This window comes from Dunckerocampus dactyliophorus, chromosome 7 (assembly GCF_027744805.1).
Source record: "Dunckerocampus dactyliophorus isolate RoL2022-P2 chromosome 7, RoL_Ddac_1.1, whole genome shotgun sequence".
Classification (NCBI taxonomy): Eukaryota; Metazoa; Chordata; class Actinopteri; order Syngnathiformes; family Syngnathidae; genus Dunckerocampus; species Dunckerocampus dactyliophorus.
Window position 1 is genome coordinate 23,538,781 of NC_072825.1, and position 23,949 is coordinate 23,562,729.

General features: G+C 39.2%; 1 protein-coding gene across 7 annotated transcripts in view; it reads right to left on the reverse strand.

Annotated features, from left to right (window-relative positions):
- The window catches only part of kif13a (kinesin family member 13A), a 70,321-nt gene that overhangs the window by 39,492 nt on the left and 6,880 nt on the right, over positions 1 to 23,949 (reverse strand). For 5 of the 7 annotated variants that reach the window (XM_054781417.1, XM_054781421.1, XM_054781422.1 and 2 more), the window contains exons 4-7: positions 11,136 to 11,151; positions 6,302 to 6,362; positions 3,551 to 3,643; positions 3,204 to 3,384 (exon numbers count right to left, since the gene is read on the reverse strand). In XM_054781417.1, coding sequence (XP_054637392.1) covers positions 3,204 to 3,384; positions 3,551 to 3,643; positions 6,302 to 6,362; positions 11,136 to 11,151 — 351 coding nt within the window. The remainder of the gene's footprint in view (positions 1 to 3,203; positions 3,385 to 3,550; positions 3,644 to 6,301; positions 6,363 to 11,135; positions 11,152 to 23,949) is intronic. The other 2 variants (XM_054781423.1, XM_054781420.1) reach the window with 1 other exon arrangement.

A 23,949-nucleotide genomic window follows, 5' to 3' on the forward strand; every position in this document is an offset into this window, starting at 1 on the left:
CCCATCCAGATTTGGGATTTCTGCAGGAGACAATACAAGTATAATAACAGCATGCATAATAACAAATTCCAACCTGATGTGGTGAGACATGACAAGATATATAGGACTCTGAACATGCTGTATATACATGATGTATATACAGTATATGGGATTTTGCATGTTAGATGTAAATTGCTACCAGATGTGCAATCTGGAGGAAACATAATTTAACATTATAGTGTCTGATCTGCCAATGCACAAAGCGGTTCTCTCACATCGGACAAGATTTGGCACTGCAGGTCTTTATGTTGCGCTCACCATAAAACATAGGCATTTATTACAATATTGTTTTATTTTTCCTGTCTTCACTAGTTTCTATTTCTTTTCTGAATGAGTCATAGCATTGACTACAAGCCAGAAAATAATAATGCAGAAAAAGCAACTGTTCAAGTCCCATTACAGAAAAACCCAATTCTGTTTGTCAATGTAATAGATATGATAAAAGTAATGATTTCCCCATTGTACATTGATACATCTTTAGGAGTGCCTCCCCATTCAGTGACATGCATGAAATATCTACATTTTGTGTTGGCTGCCTGCCACTTGGTTGTTAAGGTGAAATCCAATAAGCTCAGTAAGAGCCACTCTATCCAACTTTGTGGATACACACCTACTCAGGTTGACAGTGACCAGGTTTCCCGTTTCCATTCTCGTAACCTACCACCTTCCGCAGGTGCAATAATGCTGCAGTCATGTCATGCACTTCCACTACATTTTAAACTGCTATTGCATTTTTTTTTACAGTAGACTTCAATGAACCGGGTCTAATTGCTGTAGACCAGGGGTATCCAAACTACGGCCTAGGCGTCATTTGTGGCCCGCAGCTCTTTTTTTTTTTGGGCTGCGGCACATTCTACAAATTAAATTAAAAATTAAAAAAAACAACAAAACAACAACAATATGGAAAAAAAGAGCAAAACGTGTAATAATGGGTGTTAACAATAATATGCTGTGTAACCTATAACACAAAGCTTTGTTTTTAAATTAGGGCTGTCAAATGATTACAAATTTTAATCAGATTAATCAATGTTTTTAAATCAATTAATCCTGATTAATTACCATGTCACACTATGTCTGAAATATGCCCATTTGTACAGTATTTTATTGATTTACAGTATTTTATTAAAAGAAAGATTAATGACATGGCAGGATAATATATATTTGTGTGTATTAACAGCGCCAAATTAGCTGACAATTTAAATCAAGTTAAGAGATGGCACACATGTCTGAAAATCTATTTAACTAATGAGTTAATGAGTTAGCTGTTATTATTAGCATTGTTATTATTAGCAATGAGGAGTTGCGTTCAAAGACACCACGTTATTTAACTTGAATTCACACCTTTTGGGTAAATTTCCTGGGATTTCCGAGCATACTTAAATGTGGCAAATTGTACTCCCGCAGGGGGGTTCCCTGAGGGCCACATGCTGAAAAATCAAAGAATGCAGGGGCCATTTTCACATTTTAAAGTTTGTAAACAGGCTAAAATCACTACAAAATTATATATATTTACAAAAAAACAGCCTGCAGCTCAAATTAGTGTTATAGATGACAAAGAATATTATTAGTGGTAGTATTATTAGTTTCAACATTTCAACTTTTTCTTGCTACATTATGCCTTTTGTGGTCTTTTATTTTCTATTTTTGGTGCTGTTTTTTTTTTTTGTTTGTTTGTTTAATTGTATTTTTACATTGTGTCCAAGAGTCTCTAATATTTGATTAGATATGAATAGGTACATTTTAGTCCATAAGCTAGGCAATATAGGTTGTAAGGAAATTATTTGTCAAATTATCTGTCCAGATGTGTAATTTTCAATACATTTTGACCTTTTGGTTACCGAAAACAGACTTTTCTTTCGAATGAATGTGCAGAGGTGACAATTTTAACTTTGCGTAGTAAGTAGGTGAACTATTTTAACTGTAGTAAGTAGGTGAAGTAAGTCAGTCTAAGTGAGTTCCCATTTCTTGATTTATCATTGTTTTTAATGTGCCTTTTTCAGAAATGACTTTCTTCAGCCTTCTGACTGGCTAAAATGGCCTAATGGTAAAGGGTTATATTGCCAGCTATGGCTCTGGACTGGCGCTTGACAATTTTTAGTGGGAATTAGAGCTAGAATTTTGACTACATTTCCTTGATCAACGTACGGGAAAATGAACAATTCATCAATAGATTTTCTAGTAGATTTTATTTTTCCCACAAAATGTATTTTCCATACAGATAACTGAATTCAAGCATTCTTTTTTTTTTTTTTTACAACATTTAGAAAAATAAACACGGGCTGTGTCTCAATTCACCTGCTTCTATACTTACATTTAGCATTTTAAGCATAACAACTTGCACACTCAAAATACTAAGTGTACTGAAGGAAGTGTGCACATTGAGACACAGCCATGGTGTAAGTATTCTCAGATCACAAATTATCTGAGACTGAATCAACAGCACCTCTGCTGGTTGCATCCAAGTAGTGCTCTCCATTTTGCCTCAAAAATCAATACCAGACAATTGACTGAATCCTTAAAAAACAATGAATCCAATAATCAGTGAATATACCCATCCCTGTCAGGACTAAATGTTTTGGGAGATTTATTCACCTTTTCGGAACATCCTCAAAGGAGACGTTTAGTTATCAATTTCTATCAGTGAAATGCAAAGTGAAGTGGAAAACACCCTGAGCATCCCAGTGTTGCTTACACACGTTATGGGCTCCTGTTTCAAACATGACAATGCCACTCAAATTCCTGTATTCAAACTTGGGGAAAGTCCATCTATCCATTCTGAATGGAGATGCAATTGTGGGACAGGTCACAACAACAATGGCAGCAGCCTGAAGACTCCCAGTGTAAATAGTACAGCAATCAAGTGTGGGAAATAGACGAGGCTTAGAATGCTTCCTGCTTGGCTCTGTCAACGCCCTGACTCAGGCAGAAAGAGCCACCAACAGCCAACATGGGAGCAGCCAGCGAGGTCAATGCTCACGCTGGAGTTGGAATGAATTAGGAAAAATTACACACAGCAGATTGTGCAAGCAGCTGTGTTTGTGTGTGTGTGTGTGTTTGTCACCCCAAGCCGACAGCATTACCTCACCGATTTTATGGAGCAGATTCAGGTCACATGTGTGTTTACTACGAGAGCAAATCATCAAAAGACCACCCATCGGACTCACCCTTTGGGATCCAATAGATCGCGGACCTTCTCGTTGTAGATTTCCATGTAGGACACTTCCACTTTAAAAGTATGGGCCTCATTTGCGTCTATGTGGACCCTCTCGAACAGCGAGCAGCAGAGTCGAGGGATCAATCCTGGCTGCTCCCCATTGCCCATCATGGAAAATGACTTGCCAGAACCTGCAACGACAGCAGAAGTTGGTAAAAAATTGTTTGCATGTGACCACGTTTATGAAAACATCTGTTCTACCATAGATGCCATCATGAAGGCTTTATCAAGACACCATAGAAAAGTTTGTGTTGGATGTCTATTGGTCAGTTTGATGTAATTTATTCACACAATTACCTGTTTGTCCATAGGCAAATATGCAGGCATTATATCCCTGGAATGCATTTTCAAGTATTCCCTCTCCAAGGCACTTGAACACCACCTCTTGACCTTTTAAACAAAGAAGCAGTCGTCATGGAGATGAAGGTAAACACACAAGCTTGGTTTGCATCTTTGAGTCAGTGTGTCAAAAATAGAACAGTGAAATGATAACAACAAATAGCAAACAAGAAATCTGTACATGCAAATGGAGTAAAAGTGGCCGATTCCTACTTGGTCATGTTGAAAATATTTGGCCATGCAAAGCAGTCTCTTGTGTCGTGCTACTTCAGAATAGAACAGCTGTTTAATAGGCTAAATAAAGCCATGGCTTGAAGGCTTGAGGCGCCCACCCCCATCAGTGGTCATATTGTCGTCACGGCACATGAATCTATTACAGTTCCATGACAAAACAAGTGTGGCAAGAGAAATGGGCACAATGTTTATGAAAATTTGCCTTGTGACTGCAGTAAGTGTTCTGGTTTGCATTCTTTAAGGAAATTAACAAAAGGCCTACTAGTAGAATAATAATCAAGCACAAAGGTAAATGTAAACAAGTCCTCCCTAGAGTTTTCACGTTATTACTTTGTTGTTTGTAAGCGGTGGAGGGGTGGACTACTATGGAACCTACACGGTAGAACACAACGAGCTCTGTGGTGCTGGTTTACTTTCAAGTTGTTCTAAGTTCAATATATACATGCAATGATTTATTTAAGGAACCTTTAACATTCAAAAAAGTCAAAGACGTGTAAAAAGAAATCACTGTATAATGCAGTGGAACCCATTTAAGTCGACGCTCCTCGGACTGGATGACGTAACATAAGCGGTTGTCAACATCAGCAAAACCAAAATTAACCATTGCTTACACATTGACTTGTGACTTTGGCTACAGACATGAGGATAACAGGTTAATTTTAAAGCATTTTTGAATCTACGTCATCATTTTACTGCATGTCATCCCTCGCCACATTACACTTCCACTTTCATAGCTTCACTCTATCATGGTTTTTCAAAATATAATAATTGAGAAATCATTGGTGTTTCATGATTGAATATGGCCAATTATTAGTAAAAAAATTCATTTTTAAGTACATTTTCCAAGCATTTTTAAGCATAAAAACAGCTAAATGAACTAAAATACAAATACAATACATTCAGAAAAGGCATTGAAAGACACATTGTGATATGTAGTATTTTATACTGTTCACTAGGCATCAGTAATATTATTTTATATTACATTGATGAGACAACGGCCACAGCAAGAAGTACTGGGACAAAACGTAAGTAAAAGAGGAACAACAAGGAACTCTCACAATGCTAACATGTGTCAGTCTATATTATGTCTTACTTTCTGTTATTATATCTACTATATTGGGTAATAGAGTGTAAAGGTGACTATAAGGGTGTTATTTCATGTCTAGGGAGCTCTAATAATGTTAAAAACTGTATTTAGAAAGCCGTAAACTACGAAAACATTCCATTTAGAAATAAGGAATCCTAATTTGTGAACTCAATTATCACGGTTGGGTCTGGAACCTAACTGCGATAAACGAGGGATCACTAATACTTTCCTGCATTGCGGACATGGTTTTCCTCCATTTGTGCATTTTGTTAGTTTCTGTGGTAGAATCCAGGTTAATACTGCCATGCTTTTATTTTCAAGGTTACTTTGCACTGAACAGAAAGTCACTGCATGGAACTAAAGAGTAGTAATGTTGTTAATTAAGTTTACAACACTACAAGACATGTCGACAAAAACAAATTTTTCACAGAAAGGACCCCTTGGACTCTCACATTTTATGTCGACAAAAGCGGTCAGCCATGTATGTTGACATCAGCTTAAGCAAGCACTTTTTAGTAATAATGAGAACACGGTGAACCAATACTTAATGCGTTGATCGACACAGACAGGTTGTTGACATAAACGGGACCAACCTCAATGGGCTACACTAAATGAAACCAAAATAAAGTACAACGACTCACCCTTGGAAGATGCCTGACAAAGGCGTAAGATGTTTGCTGAGTAATACTGTCACCATGTGGTGTTTTATGGGTATTGCTGGAAGTTGTAAGCGCAATATGTCTGTTTAAAAAGTACGCTGTTCTACCTCCAATTTTTGTTTGTCTTTCCATCAATATTTTCGAGAAATTCCTGTTTGATCGCTATATTATGCCGCTTCCATCATCCTTCCTCCGTTATATTATATATCTTTTTTATTATATATAATTATTTTATATATTATATGTATTTATAATTCATATATATATACTGTGTGTATATTTATTTATTTATTTATTTATTTATTTATTTATTATATATTATAGGCACTGACAAACACATTTTCACCCAAGGAAATTATTTGAAAAATATATAATATTACAAAATAATATATGTTAATACTTTAAGTAGCTAGAAAAGTGCTATTATTATTCATTATAATTATATTTTTGTTTAGTAGCCTTTTCCAAAAAAATTATTATAATTATATTGATACTATTGATATACATTCATAAATATGAATATTATTATTAACTGGCCACATAGGGAGGAGTGCAGTTTAAGTCACTAAATATGGTTCCTAAAGGGCCACTTATATTTCAGTGTAATCATGCAGACTGTTTGCTCATGTGACCCAAAGATCTTCACTGACACAAAGCAAGTGGATTCTTTGGACAGAAAGTGCTTGGAACTTTCTGGCGAGGAGTGAGTAGTTAGCACGTGTGACTCACCAGCATATTTGGGAACATTGGAGTCATCCATGGACCAGAAACAGTGGTCAAAGGCAAACACCTGCAGAGAAGACAGCAAAGGGATCGTAAACGCACTTTGCACACCTGTCCAAGTGTGTACAGTCCAACATAACCTGATCCTTTTTTTTCCTCACAGAGCACAAAACCAGGCTTATTGGGCCGTGCCATGCATGTAAATCAGCAGCATAGAGCTTGTCTGCGAGAGTAAGATGCAGTCTAGCGTATTGTCCACAGTAATGCTCATTAAGACAGTCTGCACAAATCCACTGTTAGCTGTTTTGTCATAGTGGCCGCAGCTAAATGAATTCATAAATCAGGGTCAGCGCTCCCCCAAGAAATTCCAGCACTCAATGACCCTCGTCTCCAAGGAAACGGGGCCGGAGCGCTTCCCGGCAGTGCATGCTGGCTCTCAGCCCTCAGTGCCAGGTTTCACAACACAGAATTGAGCAGAAGAGACCCTTTGCTTTGTATCCGAGAGGCACCTGCATGAGCTCTGGACAAATGACACACAGAGGTGCTCTCTGGGCAGAGACTCTTTCAGTACATTGGAAACAGCATCCGTTACTACATCTTTAGGTATTTATGAAAAATGATGATTCTATAAATCCTTTAGATAATACTTCATTGATTATAAACCACACAGTTTTTGAATGTGGGTGTACACCACAGCAGAGGTGTGGACTGGAGTCACGCGACTTGGATTTGAGTCAGACTCGAGTCACAATTTTGATGACTTTGAAAGCGACTCAACAATATCAGCAAATACTTGCGACCGATGTAATTTCCAGCAAGACGACATATTTTCCCTTTGAATATGCCTCATTGAATGCACCTATTAACGTCCAATCAGGTTTAAGAACAAGCAACAAAAGTGTGGATAACATTTCTGTGCACTAACTAAATCCTGAATGCTCTGTCAACACTCTTTCTGTGGCTTAGCATTGTCAAACTGGTCTTATATTATTTTAAAAATAAAACAATTCAAAATGCATTCATTGTATTGGTCAAATGTAACAGATCATTACATTGTTAAAATGGCATTTTATTTGGGAGACAGTAAACAGTGCTTATGACTTGTAAGGTCATACAGACTTGTAAGCCTGACTTCGGAATTGTCTCAACAGGTCTTGTCTTGACTTGAGACTTGACTTGGACATGCGAAACACAAACTTGCCCCCACCTCACCACAGCACTACAACCAAAATCCTAAACATTTTAAATTAATACCTATCTGACAGTGTCAATCAATTGCCAAATCACCACAAAAGTGATCCAACACCTCACCATCATGATAGGGGCTATTGCAGGGTTTCCACTACATGTAATTGATCGTGATGGCCCGCCACTACAAAATAAAAATGATTAGACCACCCTTGTTTCTTCAGGTTATTGAGCCATTTTAATGCCTGGTACAACTAAAGGTACATTTGTTTGGACAAATATAAAGATGATAGCAAAGTTTAATTTAAGAGGTGATATCTAGCAACTTCCATGGTTTTCTTGATAATAACCAAAACCAAAAAGTTCTTACATGAATAGCTATAGCATTGTACTGCTAAAAATGTAACTCTTACAGCTATTTTTGGTGTCATTGATATATTTGTCCAAACAAAGGTACCTTTAGTTGTATCAGGCATTAAAATGACAAAACTGAAGAAACAAGGATGGTCTAATCATTTTTTCCATGACTGTATATTATTGAACAATTCATTTCCAGTGTATTTGTATTACTCTAAAACAGACAAACAAATTTACGTTTGTGTCAAATAGTACAAAATGTTGTACTTTTGTACTAACAGTCACATAATACTATTGGACTAAATAGGTCAACAAAAGGGGGCTTGACATTTTACACTTTCACTTTAAGTGCTCTCAGCAACTTGGCCATTAAATTAACAGTTTTGCAATGTTCACGGTTCATATCCTGCTCGTTGTTGAAAAACTTTAAATAAAGAAGTTAGTAATTTTAAAAAATTGCTATTTGTCATTAAAAAAATGCAGAAGCAGCAGTGGCACGACATAGCGGCGGCAGTCCCCCTTCCCATGCAGCCCACCACAACAGCTTCAAAAAATCCTAGGGGAAACCCTGCTATTGGTTACTGTGTTTGCACAGTCAGCACAAGAAGCAGTGAAATCAGTGAATGCTTTGAAAACAAGACCTCTCTTCTTGTGACTTCAGTCAAGTGAGTTGGTGCCATTGAAAGGAACAAAAAGTGCCATCATTCTCAATTAGAGCTGCTTTGCTAAGTAGAGCAGTGCAGCCTCCTCTAGACTGTCTTGCTGCAGCCTGAAAGCAACTCTGCATTACACAATAGAGCCTTTTCACATCTCTTCCAGTCGTTTGTGTTACCTGTATATTCTAATGTAATCAGATTTAAACAAATTACTAATAAAAAAGTACAATTAAATTAATGATATTTTACTTATAGCCAAAAATATTATAACTGAATTGTAAATAAAAGCAGCACAGAGTTTGACTCTCCAATGTACCCGTGCATGCATGGGTTTTCCCCGGATTCCTCCCACATTCCAAAAACATGCATGTTAGGTTAATCTCTTGCCCAAAGTCAGCTGGGATAAGATCCTGCATAACCCCGCGACCTTAGTGAGGATAAACGGCATAGAAGATGGATGGATGGATGGATGAAAGCAGTATGAGTGAGAAGTAGGAGAGAAGCTCTAACTAAGGCCAGGACTTTAACGTGTTAATTCCGATAAATTAATTAATTGTCAGTGCACTTGTTGGCTTTGAATGTGGTCAACTCTCCAGAACAAATGTTTTATTAAAAAAAAAAAAAACTGCCTGATGGAAGTATGGAGAAGAGCAAGGTTGTGTGAAACAAAGACTTTGCTTATCACCACACACCTACAGTATCACCTTAATGTAAAGCATGTTGCTTTACTCGACCAGATGACGGCATTGAGAGCCAAGATAAATATGACGCATATGGCACAAATGTTGAAATCTGTTATAGTAGCCTGATGGAAAAGAATAATTTTTTTATAAATGTTTGTTGTTTAAGTGCACGTGTGTGCCTATTCATTGAGGTAGTTGTTAACCACAATCTATTTGAAATGAAAAACATTTATTGTTTCAAAAGTTGTCACTCAATTAAAAAATTATTAACTGTGATTAATTCCAAAGCCTATAGTTAATTCAATTACAAAAATGACACCTGCTATGAGTAAAAATAGAATAGCTAGCAGACAGACTGTCAAACCAGCCTACGGGCTAACAACAGAGAAGCTTTTCCTGGATAATGTTTGCACAAATACTGTAAGCGGTGTTTAAACTTGCACACATTTTGCCTCCACATTGTCCCGCAATTTGCCGTGGCAATGCGTGTCATTTATTTGTTTCCTTATGGCCTGCCTGAAAAGCATGAAGAATAGTTTGCACACTGTTTGCGTTCTGTTTATGCATAAATTACGCACTTGGTAAGCAATTTGTGTCTGAAAATGGTGCGTACGGGCAAGAAATGACCACGCTCCCGCATGACTTATTTACACCTTGTCAAGTACTGTTTACGTCTGGTGCACAATAGTACGCACGACACGCATTGCTCCCGCATGGGTATGCATTGTCACCACCACTTCCTACATTCGTGAAGCAGTTGTGGCATTACGTGATCCCGCTGTGCCTTGCTGACCCATTCATGTGAATGAGACATGCTTTGATATACACTGCCCTCATTGTTTCGGCATAGCTTACGGTGCCTTCACGTTGCGTTCACGACTACCTGTAGTTCACAGAAATTATAAGTGCCACAAATTTTTAAAATTTTAAGTGTAAAGGAGACTTAAGATGTTAAATGGTCTCTCACTTGTATAGTCATGGAGTTCCATGACTACATTTGTGCATCCAGAATGAATTTTCTTCATGTTTGAAGAACATTTAATCACATAAGACTCTGACACTCTGCTTTACCAGTGAGTCTCTATAGCAACCACAGGAAACCATATGTTGTGTAACTTCCAATTAATCCAGCTGGTCCACTAGCAATGCTGCCACATTTGTCCTTGTGACCTGAGAAACTGTGTTATTGCTGTGCGCCTTTACATTGAATTACTTAGGCTTTAAATAATAAAACATTATTAATCTCGCTTTACTCTTTGGTTTACCTCTCATTATGTTGGCAAATACAGACAGCAATAGTGAAGATAACCACTGGAAGAGACAGGCAAGTGGTCTGATGTCATAGTGACTAGGTTCTACTACAGTGAAGGAGCACTACATCATAATTAAGCAGATAAAAGACTTTGAATTTAGCAGACAGCCACGTGCTCGTCTAACTGAAGGGTATTACAGGGTAAATTCAGGCTACAGGACCAAGAGGCCCCCGGTCCCGGTCAAGTCCACTCAACACAAAACCAGTCCCCAGTGCGTGAACAATCCATGAGCTGGTCACCAGTGTGTCGTCAAGAGGAAGAGGTGGTGGTGGTGGGGGGGGGTGTGATGGCAAAACAATGCAGCTTTGAATGTGCGCGCCCACACTAGCCCAGTGTCCACGCTCATCCCTGCTCTCATTGTACAGCCTTTGTGGGTGTTCAGCACATCTTAGGGCGCTGACACATTCACACGGACATCTATCCGGCTCCTGCTGAACGAACAGAACCAACGACTAAAAACGCCTTCAATCACTGCCATTGTGCACAGAGCTGTGCGGGATGCTTCTCACATCCTCAAGGAAACCGTCTTGCCTGTTGTGACTCCTTTTTTTTCCAATGTGAAGGCTGCTTGCAGTCAGATGGCTTCTGTTGATTGCTGATGTTCATTGTAACAACACAGACAGGTGAAGCGTGAGGTACATACCTTAGGTTGCTTCCTGCTGAATGACAGAAGAATTCCAATGTGGGAAAGCCCAAGAAAGAGAGAGAAAAAGATCAGTTAGAAATCTTGCAATAGGTAGAACATGTTAAATTTTGTTTTCAGTCTGCTTCCAAGCAGCATTTCCTGATGCTGTGATTGGGTTGATAATTGGACCAGTGGAGCGTAAGCGTAAGGGAAGAGATTTAGGACTCAATGTCCCACTGACTCTGTTGAGTAAATAGATCTTATGCCTGTGGACTTAACAAAGAGGACAAGTTGGGGTGAGCTGCACTTGGCATACCCAGATGCCGGAACTAAGGACAAAAGGTTAGCGCAGTATATACTGTATACGGCCTCATGTTATATAGGATTACTCTGGCCCATTATTAGTCAAAAAATATTGAAAAGACGAGTCATATGTAGTATTGTGGCCACTAGGCGTCCATAATGACACAAAACATTTGATGAGACATGACACTTCATAACATTACATTAACACTGCATGTAGTCAGCCATGGCATGTCCGACACAATAGAGGAAAAAACATTCTCCTTCCGTTCTGTGTGGTAGTGGTAAGTTTATGGTTTCTTACTTTGTCTTTTTTTGCCACTATGTTTAAAACCCTGTCCTAAGTTTAGAATAAATAAATTGGAAGATAACTAGTTAGCTCGCTAGCATGCTATGCTTAAAGCAGTGGCCGTCTCTTGTGTCTCTGCAGTGATCCCGTAGCATGCGCATTAGCAATGTGGCGTAAACAAAGAATAATAGCAGTGTAAGATGACCATAGGGGTGTTATTTCATATCTACAGGATTTTCTGTAATGACAAAAATACTTAATATTGAATCCTACTTTGTGGAAATTCACTTATCGCGGTCAGGAAGCAACTAACCCTGATAAATGAGGGACAACTGTATTGTCAATGTGCACACAGTAACTTCCTGTTCAGTGTGTAGTAATCTTAAAAATAAGCTTGGCATTAACCCACAGCAACTAACAAAATAGTTAATTAATTAATAGTCAATTTTTTTTTACATTCTTAATCACCGGATGAAAGCTTTGCATATGTATGAAATCTTTGTCACTGTAGTCAAGACGTACTGTATAACAAAATGACCGCAGCAGCTCTGGTAGATAAGCTTATAAAATGTCATATTGAAAAGAGCCAATTCAAAATAAAATCTGCACAGATGGAGCAAAACCATATCAACAAACTGCCGTAGGTTCAAAAATCCTTTCAGTTTTGATTTTGGTCATGTCGACAACCAGTTATGTGGTCAGCCAGTCTAAAGGATGTCGACATAAACGGGTTGCACTGTAGGATGTACTTTTACATTTGCTGTACTGATCATCAGATCCACCATATAAGCATCTGCTGGTATACAGGAATAAGAGGTCATCACCTTCACACAGTAACTAATACAGGGCTTTAATAAGACTGGAAACACTACACCTGATGGCCACTCATCTCTAGGATGCAACACTGCACATCTAGAAAGCTCTGTTGCCTGCACACCTTTATACTCTTTAGTTTTCTGTTTTCATTGAAGCCTGGGGTCTCATATTCACTGGCCCCGTGGCCCCACTTACTTGACATCAAAGTCCTGGGCATTTCATATTAATATTATACATAAATTAAGGAAGCATCTCTTTAACTGGGCAAGCAACAGCCAACACTGAACTTGCAGTAAGCTTGTCATATACTGAAATGAACAGGGGGACCAATAGACAGAACGCTGTCTACGATCACGTTGCAAACACAAAAATGACAGCAAAACATGTAAGTGCTGCCAGGTCTCTGGCAGCACGTCTTAGGCAAGAGAAGACTATGTTCTGAGGAACCAGTTCATGTTCTGAAGAACCATCATGTTCTGAACTGTTATCAATAAAGACAGACGATTGGATCAGTTGTACTTTTTTGGAACCTCGGTTAGCGTCGTTAATTCGTTCCAGAAGGTCTGGCGCTAACCGAATCCATATTTCCCTTAAAAATAATGTAAATACAATTAATCTGTTCCAGAAAGGCAAAAATGTTAACACAAAACATATTTTTATGTCTTACAATTATAGTTTGACATGTATATAACAAATTGAAATGCATATATTGTAAATACATATAAATGATGAACGAAAGGGATAAATGAACATTTATACATCAAGTCACTTTTACATCATTGAAGACATGATTCTTGACGTGACTGTTCCCAAAGACACAATGTGGAAGCGAGATCAACACGGACATCACCTTCCTGTTTTGCAGAGTTATTTCTTGAATTCAATAGTGTTTCTTACTTCAATAACCCAAAATGGTGTCAAAGAAAGTTGCTAGTGCCAGCATTTAATAAAGGTACTAAACACTATTGAACTCAATAAATAACTCGAAGGCGGTGTCTGCGTTGATCTTGCTGCTACAGCGTGTCTTTGGCAACAATCACGTCTTCAATGAACGTAAAAGCAACAATAAATGTTCCTTTATCCCTTTCATTTGTCATTTATGTGCATTTAGAATGGATTTATACATGTAGAACTATAATTGTAAAACTATAAAAAGGTGTTTTGTGTCATTTTTGAGAGTCAACCGCTGATGACATCATAAATAGGTGACGCAGCTGACTTCCGGTTCCTGTTTCCATATAGTGGCAACCTAATAAGACGCTAACAAGGATGTTTTGTGATAAAAGTACATTAAGAACACAGTTGGACTCACACAGTGTAATAGACACGTGCCATATCCGAAAATATATGCAAACTGAGGCAAAATTATGGTGGAAATTTTTGACAAAACATGGAGTTAACACTAACCGAGGTTCGACGGTACATAAAAGCCTAATTAACCTAACGTGCAAGTTTTTGGAATGTGGAAGGAAGCCTGAGGAGGTTGTGGTTCACATCTTGGCTCGCACCTACAGTATCTTTGTTGTCTTCCCAGTGGTTTGCTCCAGGTACTCTGGTTTTCTCCCAGTCCCAACACATGCATGTTAATTAGTTTAACCCAGCAGTTTCACTGTTTATATTTGTTTCTATAGCGCTAACTCCTTTTACCCCAGAACCGCTGCCCACAAAAGGGTGAAAATTTGTCAAAAGATGCACCCCTACTGTGCTGCCTGTGTTATTATTTTACTGACAAATACACCACACGGTGGCCCTGTTAATAAACCCCAAAGTTTGACCCCCATAAGGATTAACTTGAAATTTCTTGCACAGCTCAATGTGCTCTACAAAAAAAACACTGTAACTATAGGGGCTTTACCGGAATCATCACAAAATTTGGTACACACCTTTGGTGGACTGACAAGCACATCTGTAAAACTTGAGCAAGATTGGTTGAAAAACAAACATCTCTGAAAGGGTGAGACTTAGCAACTAATTGCAAGTCACTGACCATTTGTCTAATGATAATATAACTTTGACGATATCTGTATTACATGTATGGTAGCATGTCTTCCAAAGCATTTTGAGCACAACCTACAGGTTGAATTTTATAGTCATTTGAAAAAGTCAGCACACCCTATGGGCTTATTAAATGTGACATTGTTCCAAACATAACTGGGACCTGTGATCTGCAAACAAAAAATCTCAGTGACGGACAAATAACGATAATCCATTGTATCCCGGTGGGATATTCCATAAAAGAATCTGGGGAGGGGCCAGCAAACAAACGCAAGAGCAATGAGAAACAAATAGCAAGCCAGCACACACGGGAAATGTGCTACAGTATTACTCCCTGCAAGGATTCCCTGGCTCGCTTAAGTCCGTACAGTATACACATCTGGTATGCCGGGAATGTGGCACAAGACAATAGAGAGAATTATACACAACTGGATATATTTAGAACTTGTTGTGACTATAATTTCCTTACTAAAGACAAAGGCACAGTTCACTCATGTCTTGTACAGAATTTGATGTGACTTTGTTCTTGCCTTTATCACTTTAAGAGCCCCCTACATAAGTTTGGGTGTGTTAGGCTCCAGTTCTCCCATTCAGTCTCCCGATATAATCTTTTAATCTCACCAGAAATCTGTCTCCTTCTTAGCAATGTGATACCTTCCTGGTGGAAATCATGTTATATGTACGCATTACTTGAAAAAAATTTAGTTCTTTCAATGTATTATGGTTAAATATACAATATTACTGAGGCTATTAAGTTTAAATAATAAAACTGCATGTTGCTGAATGTATGTGAATGTATGTATGCTGTGAAAAATAGTGCAAAAGCATCTGATTTTTAATACGGCATGAAATCAGCCAGCTTAAATGCTAAGTGAAGTGTATTCACAATATTCCAGTGCCAGCAGTGGCGTCTTGCTCAAAAAGTTTACATGGTTCTGCCCTAAGGACATTTTGATTAAATTCAGCATGTATGACATGTTGAGGTTTGCGGGCTTATCCTGCGGTTCAGCAAACACAGACCACGCCGGCTGGTTCTGTGAGCTTGAATGTGTGTCGTGTTTCTTCAACAACGCGCACACATGCTTCCAGCCTTCAGGATCCTTGTGATAAGGCATCCATAAAATATATCCGCTTGGCCGAAAGGCAACATGCAGTAATGATTCACCCAAACCCTCCATCCACGCGCCCACTTTGAGGTGATCTTATCAACCATATCTTTATTTCTTATCATCTCATGTAGAAAATACCTCCTTTGAGACTGAGATTATGGTTATTTTTAAATTCCTTCTTTGAGGGGGCAATTGAAGTTAAGAGTGCACATAACTGATTGGAACAGCCTTTTTCTGCAGCCTCCACTTTTAGATTTGGCCCGCTAAAGGCAAGTTATGAAGAGTGTGAGAGCAGAAGCAGGAATCCCCCCTGTGGTTACGGAGCAGGATTAAGGCCACTGGGTCATTATGCCACCGAAAAATGTCCTCTTCTAGCCCAGCAGGCAACAAACACACAAGATTATGATTAGATTATGTCTCACCCAACACTGCATCTATCACACAATATGAAAGAGTGCATACTACAAATGATATGTGTCACTACTTTGGAACTGTTAAAAATTACTGCACATTCTGCACAATCCAGCACCTATTGTATGTTGCAAATCTGCTTTAACACAAATAATAGTGCTCATAATTATCTATTTCCTCAAACAGTGGTCTCTGCTCTAATAGACATCATGACTAAACACCACACCTCCAACAGACGCCTGAATAGCCCCCTTCAGAAAATATTAACTGCTGGTCTAGGGCACGTTATACCCCCACATATTGCAGTATACATTATTTCCAGAACACACACTGCCTACAAACCAGACATGGCATCCGTAAAGCTGATGCTTGCAGGTGAGTTTTTAGTTAGCCAAGGGTCGGACGAGGAAAGAAAGCGGAAATTTACCGTTTAGTCTATAAAGTGGCCCGTCCATCCTTTAATTTTTTAGAATGTGGCCCTCTATGGGAAAGGTTTGGACACCTTTTGTCTACAGCAGTGGTCCCCAAACCCCGGCCGCGGCCCGGTACTGGTCCGTGGGTCATTTGGGACCGGGCCGCACAGAAAGAAAAAATTATTTCCATTATTTAATTTTTTTTAATGTTTTATTTTGAAAAGTGGCCGGTTCTCTCTGTTACATCTGTCTCACTTGACGCATGTCCATTGTGCGTGTGCTAACATTATCTCATGCCGCACAGATAGACTACTACTGTATGTTTAGCATTTTTCTTTCACCTCATATTTGGTGTCAAATGCTGATACTATGCGGGAATGCATAAAGGAAAGTTTGGATGACATTTTGAGTGCTAAAGTGCACATTTGTCTCAAGTTAATTCATGCTAGCACACTGCCTTTTACCACACACGTCAAACAGCGATGTAATAATCTCTCTGGAAAAACTTGGCTGGAACTTGAACAGGTGGATGGTGGGTCGGCATTCATTTTGTGCTTTTAATTTGATCTTATTCTTGTCTTAGTTTTACACAATACATAATAAATAAGATCAATTAGATCGCTATAATGTTTATACGGTACTTTCAAGCCAAATGCTTCTTGTAAAGGTGTTACGAGACACTCAATTCACGAGATGAGACGAGGCAGGAGATTGGGTCCACGGGAGCAAGATGAGACAAGATTTTAACATTATTTTTAAGTACAGTGAAAAAATAGGACTGGACAAACAGACTTTTTTATTTCAACGAGTCACAAAAATAGAGGTGTGTTTAGAAATGTTTATTGCCCTACAAATTAACACTCAATAAAGATATTATCGTCAACATTTTGTGAGACCAAATAAACCACTGTCATATATGCTGTATAATAATAATAAATAATGATAATACAGCTTACGGCCGCGCACGGTGGCCTAGTGGTTAACATGTTGGCCACACAGTCAGGAAATTTGGAAGATCTGGGTTCGAATCTCTGTTGGGCATCTCTGTGTGGAGCATATTCTCCCCGTGCGTGGGATTTCTCTGGGTACTCCGGTTTCCTCCCACATTCCAAAAATGTGCATGTTAGGTCAATTGGCGACTCTAAATTGTCCATAGGTATGAATGTGAGTGTGAATGTTTGTCTGTCTATATGCGCCCTGCGATTGGCTGGCGACCAGTCCAGGGTGTACCCTGCCTCTCGCTCAAAGGTCAGCTGGGATAGGCTCCAGCATACCCCCCTAGTGAGGACAGGCGGTATAGAAAATAGATGGATAGATAGTTACACTATGCCTTTTTGCTCTATTTTTCCACTTTTGCTTATTTTTTGTTTATTTTATTTCTGCAATCAGCCACCTTCCCCGATGGCCCTTGCGCCACACTTTGGACACCCATGCGTGTTTTGCCAGGAAGGCATGGTGCAGCAAGGCCACGAAGGATTGTGTCCAAACTCTACTTTCTTGGCTCTGTTGGTCAGGGGCTGAGTTACATTGTGGAGGGATTTTTACAGCATTCAGGCGTGCATTTCACGTTGTTACGGAGATAGAGCTCACTCACGCTTCTTCACCTTTTTTGATTGCTTGCATTTAATTACTGAATATATGCATGACGCAAGAAACACTTGTATGCGCACCCTTACTCACTAAATATATCAACCATGTCACTACATTGCCTACATTGCCTCTTTTATGTATGAGATGTATTATGAAACAGATCCAGTGATTGCCGGTACAAAGTTGAAACTTGAACGTGCTAAGCCAAATGCAATGAGTGTCAATAGAACCGCTCAGTGATTAAGGGTGCAGAAAAGTTCGAACATTTATGTGGGTTGGTTTGACAAATCTTTAAGTAAAGTTGATCAAATGTATTACTATTATAATTATTCATTATTGTTACTATTATAATTACTACAGCTTCTGCTTGGACATCAACAAGTAACGAGCAGTGGTTTAACTCCGATAGAAAAAAAAAACACGTCACTTGCTGACGCTGTGAACACGGAGGTAGGTTGGATTGCAAGGTGTGCCTAAAGCACTTAATGTGCGCTTCCAATAATGCCTCTAGCACTGCCACGTACATATTACTGTTTTATCATTCATAGTCTTGGTTGGCGTCTGGCTGCCCTGTTCTTGTGATTTTGCTTTTCTCCAAACGAAAAATCTCGCCACGTTTTAATCTGGCGAGATGACACCCCTATTATTTAATATTAGAGAAAATCATTTGTACAGATAAAGACCTTACCCCAATAGAAGCCTGGTACGATGCAGTTGAGGACATAAACACCAATGAGGAAATATGGTAATGCGTTATAGTTGTGCAATGACGTGCTGAATGTTATTTTTTTTTCCAGAGCCCATGATGAAAATAGTGAGCGTCTACACCCACAAATGCACATGCGGTGGCTCCAAATTTGCAAATGAAATAATGTCAGATTAACAGTTTAGCAGGCTTTGCAAGAGGTCCTCATGACATAATCCTGCTGCTGAAATGGAGTAAGTACAGTCGCACAATTTGGCTGATACACACCCCCACAGCTTCAAATTCACCCTGATTGCTAAAACTTCATCCCTCCAACCCATTTAACCTTAATTTAACCACACATAAGACTCTTTCCCCTGCTGGCCTGTCAACATGTTTCAAGACAATTACAATTCAAACTCCTTCCACAGCCAAACACAATGTTGGGAGCTCTTGTCCTCTCCTACTCTTTCTCCCTCAGTGTTGGATTACAGCACAGTGCGCTCCTCTAGACTGCAGGCTAACATTTCAAATATTCCCCTCGTATGTTTAGAACAGATCAGGCCTGGCCCTCCCCACCCACTCAAAGCAAGAGGGCACCCTGCTGCACAGACACACAGGAAAATGCTGAGTGGGTTTCTTCTTTGAAAACACTCAAGAGAACTCTGAGAAGTAGAAAAAGACTGTACTTAGCAAAAGTATTTGGCCACCAATGTGATGACCATCAATTAAGTATATTGCCCCTGAGTAAAAGGCAGAATGGTGGCCTAGTGATTAGCATGTTGGCTGCACAGTAAGGAGATCTGGGTTCGTGGACATTTAGAATTTGCAAATTTTGATTTCAGAGGCTTGAGTTCGGGAGGGCACATGGGGCAAACACACGCACACAGGCACTGATTAAAATGTTATCCTAAATTAAACCTCAGACATTAAAATCTTTCTAGTGTGACCGAGGCAGACCAAACGTCCAACATGTTAACAACCTACAGTGGCAGATGAATATGGAGTCTGGCGAACAAACAAAAACACCGGTATAGGAGGCCAGGTGCTCATGGAGTGACAGCAGAGACGGCCAATCACACATTAGCAAAAAAAACAAAACAATCGATGAGCGTGTGGGCGGTCTAAAGGGAAACAGGCCTGAGTGGTCATTTTCCGCTTGGCCATTTTCCACTTCGTCCATCTCCTTATAATATTTTGTAACATTGTTTTTGGACTGTAAAAACTACAGAGGACCAAAACTGCCTTTTGAAAAAGTGCAGGGAACATGTCACCTCTGTTCTCTCCCCAAATTACGTCTGTGCCGCTGGTACTCCAGCTTCCTCCGACAAAAACATGCATGGGAGGCTAACTGGAGACTCCAAATTGTCCATAGGTGTGAATGTGATTGTGACTGGTTGTTTGTCTATATGTGACTGGCTGGCGACAATCCGGGTCTACTATGAAGTCAGCTGGGATAGGCTCCAGCTTTCCTATGAACCTAATAAGGACAAGTGGTATAGAAAATGGAGGGATGGGTCTACTTCTGGCATTACCAGAAGTCAAAATTATGTTATTTTATAATGTTATAATGTAATTATAATGTAATTGTGAGCGAGGGCGAACAGGCAGCGCCTTTCTAAAAAAAAAAAAAAAAACCCAACAAAAAACCTATTGCTGGGTTTCAACTAGTGATGCTCTGATCAATATAGACCCATTTCCATGAAAAAGCATGTGATCGGCATATGCTGATAAATGCCTTTCAACGCCGATCACAGAAGTCGATCACCTCTGGCTTGTACTATTGCAGCATGCAGCCTGAAGCCAGCATCCCCCGCCCACATTCCTTCACACTGTGCAGTTATGCCAAATTGTAAACAAACATGTCTGCCGTGTGGAACTTATGATATACAGTAAATTGATATAAATTTTGCACCTTGCAAAACATGGCACGAAAAATACCTCACTGGGGAAGCACGTTAACAATCTTTAATTTACAAACTCTTTATGTGATGAAAGACAGGAGTCTAATCTTTCTTTTGGTAGTTTTCATGTTTATGTAACCATAGCACACAATATTCTGTGTGCCTTGAAAGATCATGGTTGGTAGTGAACGGGTTGTCTTTTGACAAATGGCTGAATGAATGAGTTAATCTTAATCATTTGGATAAGAAAACGTTGACTCCCGTGGTGCAAAATCCGAGGAGGGCACAAAATGTGACAATATTTATTTCCATAAACAGAGCAGAAGCGTGTGACGTCGCTTTTGGTCATGCGTGTCACTTTCTGGAAGCTTTGCGTGCACATTGACAAGTTGTACTTTTTGCTTCGAAGCGCTTCGGATGAGGAGCGAAACGTCCGACACCTTCTTCACAGAAGTACAGATGACGTCTCAAGAAGCCTTTCCCTCAATGGACAACTCCTGTACGACTGAGAGCCTACACAGACTTTTTGGGTAATGTTAATGACCACACAAGGATTCAAAATTTAACAAAAAATCCTAATTGGGCATCATAACCTGCAGTGTGAACATAGCCACTGAGTACTGTAACTCAACTTCTCATAGATGCCGTCATCATGTGCTTCTTTAGACAGCAAACTAGTTCAAGCTGCAAGCATAATATGGAGGACAGGACAGATGTTTTCTAATTTTACATAACTGCAGCATTTTTGCTCTTAAAGTAAGCATGCATCATTCTCATCATTCTATTTCTGAAGAAACTTTTTGGGTGGTTGTGACATATTTCACATTTGGTCGTTGACATAACTCCTCTGAGTCCCTTCAACTGCTGTCGCTAGGCAACCAGCAGCAAACACGGAGCCAAGACAAATGACCAGCCTTGTGAGTCAAAGTTCCGATATGAAAGCCAAGCTGAGAATCTCAAAAACAGTCCTTGTGAAGAGTAAAGCGGCGGATGCTCCAGTACAAGTCTGTTTTTGGATTCCTTTTACCCCTCAGCAAATGCCAAGAGCACAACAGATGATGCAGGTCACATCCAATGGAGTCATTTCAGGCATTGTGCGTCACAGTGGTGACAAGGTTGTCCACGCTGTTGTCTATGATGACACGCATTAAATCAGTTTCACAGACAGCTGTTCAAAGAGAAGTTCATCGATCCGTTTATTTTTGGTTCAACTCTCGGTCTCCTCGAGAAAAATTAGGTGACATTTACTACCAGGACACCCCTCTTTTGACCCCGTCTACTTATAGATGTCACATATTTGAATAGCTGTGGCGTGTGTCTACACAAAAGCTAAGCAGCACTTATCAACATAACATCATTGAAGACATGCATTGATACACTAAATGAGATTGAAAGGTTCCAGTCTTCAAAACGGAACGGTCAGAGAAAACCGCAATCGTTGTGTAACATCCCAAACACGCTGAAAGCTAAATTGTCAGCTCACACACAAAGAAAAGCCACATCTGAGGGTGAAAAGACACAGACAAAAATGTAAGGCGCCATCTTTTCCCCATTCCGGCCCAGGGATGTAAACAATAACCCACCCGCTAAACTTCTGTTGCTTTTAGGAACAACACACAGTACTTTATGTCAACACCATGTTTGATTAGATTATAGATTATTATTATATGCTAATTTGGAAACGTTGATTAGTGGCACAGGCGGTGGAATATTGGAAAGTCAAAGAACATTCCTGAGGGCAGTCACCAGACAAGACAGCATTGTCATTTTGTTAACATCTCACCAATGTGCTCTGTATGCTTAATAAAAACAAATGAAATTCAAAGCGTTATTCTTTTTATTGCTTTGTATTTTTATTGCTTTTAAATTGTGTTGTTGCTTTCTGACGCTGAAAAGGAACACCCTGTATTTCAATTTTATTTTTTGAATTTCAAAATGAAATCCAAATAAATCAATCATTTTTGGTTTTTAATTCCCAATCATGGAAAGAAAATTCAATGACCAAAATTTACACAGACCTTAATAGTTATGAAACAGCATTAGATTATTGGATGCCAATAGTAGAGTCTTAAAATGCCTTAACAAGTAGCAGAAATGCAATTAACATGGAAACAGCTTGAAAAGTAGCTACTCTAATACTTTTTCAAAGCACTTAGCCTAAAGTTGTTAACTTTAGCATAAATCTCTTTCAAATTAGCTAAGCAAAAAGTGTTTCAGAGCCAAAAACTGCTTTAAAATCGCAAAACTGTGTAAAGGTAACCAGCCTTTAACCAACTGTTTAAAAAAACTGGCCAAAAAAAGTGTTAAATAGTTGCTCATACAAAACTGTTTAAAGGAAGCTAGCATAAAAGTGTTTTTAACAGTAGATAGACTTCTTTCTAAACAGCTACCTGAAAACCATCGACAGTCGTCCCTCGCTACATCGCGATTAATAAATGATCGCTGTTGCATGGTTGACTATTGCCTATTATCAGTCAAAACATTTTTAAAAGACAAGTCATATGTAGTACTCTGGTCACTACTAGACATCAGTAATGTTACACTGATGGGACATTACATGCATCAAGTCAGCCATGGATGAAGAGCCCGACAGTTTTTGGCTTCTTACTTTGCCCTTCTTACCCACTCAGTTTCAAACCTACTCTCAAAGGAAAACTGCACTCTTTTGGAATTTTGGAATCCTTATGTGAGACATGGACACATATCTTTCTTGTTTCTGTGCGTTGTAAAGATATAAAAACAGATAAAAAGATGCAGCTAAGAATGCACCTAATGGGAAGCACCTACGTCCGTCTATAAATCCATCTGATAAAAACTCAAAAAAAGCGCCAACAACGCTCTACTTACATATAATACAACGTGCATTTTAACCAAGCTACAGAGACATTGTTATTATTATTCTTATTAATATTGTTACGCCGAAGAACTATGTTACTGGCGCATTGACACTCGTCGCCACACCACACCGGCTAGCGACGAGCCTCACCACACACTCGCCCGCAGCACGTTAGCGTGTCAAGCCACTACCGAAAGCTAACTCCACATATTGGAGTTGCCGGTACTGCTGCTGAGTTTTTGTTTTTGAGCTTGGACAAATTCACACTAGGTGTAGGTGTTGGTTTCTATGTTGCTATGTGAAATCAATACGCCCAGGAAGGAAGTTCCGGTAATGCTTAAAAGGACTAAAATACAGCAAAATACTGTAAGTATAACATGTTATCATGAATGTGCCTGTTACTACATGGTCACAACATGTATATAATTCCATAAAACCATGCTGGCGGTGTTATACTAGCGGGCTTTCTAGGCGGCATAGG